This window comes from Elephantulus edwardii, unplaced genomic scaffold, assembly GCF_000299155.1.
Source record: "Elephantulus edwardii isolate Elephantulus edwardi_28Jun2011 unplaced genomic scaffold, EleEdw1.0 scaffold00206, whole genome shotgun sequence".
NCBI classification, from domain to species: Eukaryota; Metazoa; Chordata; class Mammalia; order Macroscelidea; family Macroscelididae; genus Elephantulus; species Elephantulus edwardii.
The window spans coordinates 334,021-340,401 of record NW_006399956.1 but is presented as its reverse complement, the minus strand read 5'-3'; the positions used below and the strand labels follow the sequence as shown (position 1 = coordinate 340,401).

Sequence of the window (6,381 nt, the reverse complement as noted above, 5' to 3'; positions counted from 1 at the left end):
GATAGGAACAAATATCGATCTCTTCCAGTCAGTTGGCCAAGTGGTCGTTCTCCAGATTTCTTGGCACAACTTGGTGAGCACGTCCAGGGCAGTATCTGTTAACGGAAATATGTCAATTAGTATACCATCTATTCCTGGAGCCTTATTTTTTGCCATTTCCTTCAAAACAGCCTGAACTTCTTCTTTCATCACCATAAGCTCTTGCTCATATGTTGTTTCATGAAATTCTTCTGTGTCTTCCAATTCCTTTCGATACAGTGATTTAGTCTTGATATTCTGAATAGCATTTTCATGCATTACTGGGTTTTTCCCTTCATTTACTACTTTTACTTCTGCAGCTCATTACTCTTTGGTTACTTTTCAAAGGGCAGTTCAAGAAGACAAAGTGTTCTAATGGAATGTGCAGAAAGCTAATATCAAGAATAAAAAAAAGAGAACTCAAGCTGAGTTCTCAAGCATTTCTCAAGCTGAGAGACCTCAAAAACTAAAAACTTGAGTCTCAATATTGAAAGATGTTATGGGCAATATGTTGAATGACTCAGAAACTATCAAAAGAAGATGGAGGTAATGTACAGAGTCACTGTGTCAGAGAGAACTGACTGACACTGAAAAATTTCAGGAAGTACCACATGTGCAGAAGGCAATGGTAAGGAAGGAGGAAATTGAAGCTGCATTGAAGGCATTGTTAAAAATAAGGCTCCAAGAATTGATGGTAGACCAATTGACTTGTTTCCATTAACAGATGTAGACTTTGACTTGCTTACCAGTCTATATCAGGAAATTTGGAGGACAACTGTCTAGTCAACAGATTGGAAGAGATCCATATTTGTTTTCATTCCCAAGAAATGTGATCCAACAGAGCATAGAAACTACCAAAAATATCATTAATTTGACTTGCAAGTAAAATACTGCTGAAGATCACTCAAAACAGGCTAGAACAGTCAATAGTTAGGGAGATACCAGAAGTTCAAGCAGGATTTAGAAGAAGCCGTGGAACCAGGGGTATCATTGCTGATGTCAGATGGATCCTGGCTGAAAGTAAAGAATACCGGGAGAATGCCTATTTACGCTTAATTGACTATACAAAGGCATTTGGCTATATGGATCAGAACAAGTTATGGCAACATTGAGAAGGATGGGGATCCCAGAGTACTTAATTGTGCTCACGCAAAACCTATACCTAGACCACGAGGCTATTGTGCAAACAAAGCAAGGGAACACTTTATGGTTTAAAATTAAGATGGGAGTGCACCAGGGATGTATTATCTCTCCATATCTATTCAATCTGTATGATCAGCAAATTATTTGAGAAGCCAGACTCTATTAAGAGGAATTTGGCATCAGGATCCGAGGAGAACTCCTCAATTACCTACATTATGCAGATGACATAACACTTCAATATAAATTGCATCTCAGTGTCAGGTAAACAAAGATTCTTATCACTGGACCAATCAGCAGCATCATGATAGATGGAGAAAAGATTGAACTGTCAACAACTTCATCTTACTTGGATCCACAATTTACACCCTTGGTACCAACAATCAGGAAATAAGAAGACACATTACACTGGGAAAGTCTAAAGTTAGGGACATATCCAAATTACTGAGGAATAATTATGTCAGTTTGAGGACTAAAGTGCATCTGATTCAGGCAATGGTGTTTCTGATCATTTGCTATGCATGTGAGAGCAGAACAATGGATAAGGATTATAGAAGAATCATGATGCTTTTAAGATGTAGTGTTGGAGAAGGATATTGAACATTCCATGGGCTGCGAAAAGAACAAACTAATGTCTTGGAGAGGGTGCCCCCAGAGTGCTCTTTGGAGGCAAAGATGATGAGGCCTTGCCTCACATACTCCCGGCATGTTGCTAGAAAGAGCTATTCCTTGGAGAGGAACATGATGCTGGAAAGGCAGAGAGTCAGTGAAGGAAAGGAAGACCCTTGACCAGGAGGATTTGCACAGTGACTTCCACAATAGACTCTAATGTGTTAGGAAGTGTGAAGATGGCACAGGCCAGTGTTCAGATCTATTGTTAATAGGGTCACTAGGGGTTGTACTTGATTTGATTCACCGAACAACAACAACAACAACAACAACAACAACTGATTTTTCTAGTACTATATTGGTGGTACCCTCTCTATTGAGATTTTTTTTTACTTCCTGTACTTCCTTATTTATGGTTTCTATTCCTTCTTCCATAATTTTTAACTTCTTCAGTAGCAGTTCATGTAACTCCATGTCATTCAATATATTTCTTCTGCCTCACTATCTCCTGGGTCTGCAATCTGATCTGTATTTCCCCTACCCCCTGATCTATAAATTTAAGGAATGACTTGTTTGGGTTTTGTCATAATGTTTGCACCTGGTTTTTGTTTATTTGAAATTATGTGACATTCTTCTTGGTATATAGGAGGCAGTTTCTGTTGTGTTCAGGTAGTCTGTTGACAGTTCCTTATCTTTATGATGTTATTGATATGTTGCAGATTTTAAATGTTACCTTTGATTCCTTTTCCCAGTGACAATTTTCTATGCTGGTCATCTGTGGGCAGCTATGTTCCCCATTTTCTGTGACTATTTTCTCATCCAGTTGTCCTTTGAGAAGGAGCTGGGGGCTCTCCTTTTGTCCAGTTGTGGTGGACCCACTTCTCTGTCTTGTCCTGTAGTTTTATGGGAGGGATGGATTACCCTAGAGGTAGACAAAGTTCCAGATGTGCTTCCCAGAATAATTTTATCAAGAAAAAGGCACAACAAAGTGGAAAGGTCCTAATAGTGAAACATCCAAGGCTCAGTAGGTGCTAATGACATACTTATGTACCTGCCTCCTTTCCTAAAAATGATTAGAGGGAGCTATTCCCATCTGAGCAGACAAAAGCCCAGAGAAATGGCAAGGTCCCAGCAGTGCAATCCCCAAATATTCCATTTGAAGATTGTTAAAACAACTAGATTGCTTTGGGTAAGTATGGGTTATTGTGATGGTTGCTGATTGCTAAGGTTTATACCACCAAGCAACATTGCCTCATTTATGTGTTCTGTTTTCTACTTTACTATTCTTCTAGCTTATGAAGTTTATTCATTACAAATTTTTTCCCAAGTCAAGTTTTTCTGTTGGACTTATTTGCCATATTTCTTTCCTTCATTTTGGAATTGAAGGAAAGAATTGAAGAATAATCATTATTGACTAGCAGTGAAACAAATACTTAAAATAGAGGTTATAAGGAAAATACTTAGCATGAGTGGTTTTTAAAAATGCTGTCTTGGGAGTTATCCAAAATTCTCCAATTTTCAAAGGAAATTGCTATAATTTTTTTATCAGTAGCATTTCTTGATATTGTCACTAATCCAATTTAAATTTAATTTAGTTTTTTATTTGTACTTTTTATTGTTTTCATTTATTACATTAAATCTTTATGATTCTTAACTAGAATTTAATTATTGGGCTGTACCTTGTGTTGAAAATCTTTCTTGCTATTATTTCATAACATCACATTTATACATAATTTGTTCAGGATTTCATTTTTGTATTTTTATTCCTTAGGTTACAAGTGGATACTTTTCATGGGGCAGTGGTTTAGCTACATTATCCAACATAGACATTCGAATTCCAACAGGTAAGATATTTATTTATTTTTATAATTGCTAATTATCACAGTGTGGTTTTTGCAAGATAACCAAAATGTTAAGCCCATTAGTGTCTGGTTGATTCTAACTCATAGCAACTCTATTGCCCAAAGGCTTTGAGAAATATTTGAAGAAGCAAACTGCTACATCTTTTCCCTATGACTGATGTGTTTAAACAGTTAGCTTTTAGGTTAGCAGCTGAGTGCTTTTACCTCTGAGCCAAATGGGCTTCTCTCAAGATAGTGGTGCCTAAATTAATGTTTTCTTATTTTAAATCACATAAGTTATTTTTAGTAAAGCCTTCTTTACTGACACTGCTATAATGTTAAACCCAAGTATACAGTTGTGATATATTCAAACAGTGAAGTTCAGTGCATCATTGAAAAATAATACTAAATAGTTTTCATGGAGCTCCCAGACTGAGTCTGACTAAGAAGAATGATAATACTGATAATTTTTAAATATAATCTATTGACAACCCAGTACATATCAAAGATATTATCCATAAGTAATTACAGAGATAGCACAGGATTGGACAGTGTTTCTTTTTCTTATACATGGTGTTTCCCTGAGGTAAGGGATCAAATTGATGGCAGCTAACAAATAGTGACATCACTTGGGAATTGTGAGGTGTGTAAATTGCATTCCTGATGCCAACAGAGAAAAAAAAATGGACTCCATGATCTATGAGGTTTCCCTGGGAGTTTGGGGAGAAAGGGTCACCAAGGCAATAGTGCCCCTGTGGTTAGTGTTATCCATCACCTAATGGAATAATTTATCATCAGCAATCTCCAAGTCTCATTACCCTCAGCAGTTAGGTTCAGGCCATGGTGACTAGACCATGGTGCTTGCTATTGGGCAGAGAGAAGTGTCTCTGAGGTGGCTTATGGTAATTAGGAGGAACTCTGTATGGGCTGTGTGTGATTGGAGCCAAGAGGAAAGGAATACTCGTTTGCCCCTGTACTTGGGTAGTTTGGAGCAAGCCATTCTGCACATTAGAAGTGGGTGTGGGTTGGATGGGGTAGGAAGTAGAAGTACAGAGGTAGCTGGAGTCACTAGCAAGTCTGATCCACAGAGGGAGGAGAATGATGACAATATGAATTACTGTAGTAGATGTTATCAATTTTAGTGATAACACTACCAAAAATAATATATAGATATAGTAGAGCTCATGATCAACTCTATCACTCCAATGTTGCTGTCAAGTCAGCTCTGACTCATGGCTACCTTATGTATGATGGAACAAAATATTGCCCGGTTCTGTGCCATCTTCATGATCATTGGTTTATCTGAGTGAAATCACAATGATAATCCCTAAATTTTATGAGATATGTTTTTATTATAAAATAACTTGGCAAGAGTTATTTACTGATTATGTTATGTAAACAATCAAGGTCAAAAATATCATTACCATCAGTGTCTTTGGGTTATCAGTGCAACTCCCTGTGAACTATGTCTCCAGAGCTCCCTATGTAAGCAATTATTCCTCGTTGCCCTCAAATTGGATCTGACTCATAAACTGGCCCTCCATTGGGTTTTAGAGGCTGTAAATCATATGGGAGATTGCCTGTGTTTCTCACATGGAGCCATCAGTGGATTTTAACCACCAGAGAGTTACATCTTTAGGCTAGTGGTGCAACTCCCTAAGGACTAAGAAATAGGGTAGTTGATTTCCCATTTTTTGTTTGATAAAAGATAGGGGGTTGCACTGCTTTTCACTAGGAGCTCCTCAAAAGAAAGGTAAGCAATCTCATCTCATGCAATTTACAGCCTCAGAAAACCTGCTAAGTGTTAGGTATGAGTAGGTTCTGAATCAACAACACTGATTGTGTAAAGGCTTAAAGAGAGAATATATGAGAAATTTCTTTTCTGTTAATGAGGAAAACATAAACTTTTAAAAATGTTTAAGATTTAAATATCATCATTTTTCATTTAAAATACCTTCATAATTGAATAAATCTTTTTAGTCTGGTCTGATGGTCAGATTTGCTTTTATTATATATGCATATCAAGGTGAAAAGATAAAATCTTTGTAATTTAAGCAAAATCAGTCTCATACCATTTATCTGAGTGTTTGAGTCAAAACTACCCTTTTGTTCTGAATTAATTTAGCCAGGAGATACTTTCTTTACCTCCTTTACAGGGAGATCTAGTGGCCTGGTGCTAAGAATCTGAGCTGAAACCTTGAAGGGACATGGCTTGATTTCATCAGCTGCTCAATGGGAGAAGGATGAACAATCTCCTCCTATGCAATTACTGCCTCTGAAAGCCCACTGGAGGGTCACCTATTGGTCAGTAATGGTCAATATTGGTCATAATGGCACACAGAAACAACAAAATAATATTATTCCCATGTTGTTGTGCTTATGAACCACTGAGTCAGAAGCCTCTCCTTGCTGACCCTCCAGCGGGTTTGGAAAGCAGTAAATTGCATGGGAGGAGATTGTTCATTTTTCTCCTACATAGCATTAGACAGATTTGAACTGCATTCCTTCAGGTTGGTAAAACACCGCTTACCCCTAAGTTACCAGGACTCTCTCATTATTCTCATAACACTAAAAAAAAAATTAATCAACGGTAAGATCAATGTATTTTATCAAAGGCTTTTTCTGCATCAATTATAGGACCATATGTATGAAAACCCAAGAGCCAACATTGTTCTTAATGGAGAGAGGTCAAAGGCATTCCCTTTAAGAACAGGAACTAGGCAAGGATGCCCACTATCACCTCTTTTATTCAATACTGTTTTGGAAGTCTTAG

The 6,381-nt window shown here is 37.4% G+C and overlaps 1 protein-coding gene across 3 annotated transcripts in view; it reads left to right on the top strand.

The window, feature by feature from the left end:
* The window catches only part of ABCC9 (ATP-binding cassette, sub-family C (CFTR/MRP), member 9), a 227,669-nt gene that overhangs the window by 105,690 nt on the left and 115,598 nt on the right, over window positions 1-6,381 (top strand). For all 3 annotated transcript variants that reach the window (XM_006897200.1, XM_006897201.1, XM_006897199.1), the window contains exon 15: window positions 3,539-3,611. In XM_006897200.1, the coding sequence (XP_006897262.1) occupies window positions 3,539-3,611 (73 nt within the window). The remainder of the gene's footprint in view (window positions 1-3,538; window positions 3,612-6,381) is intronic.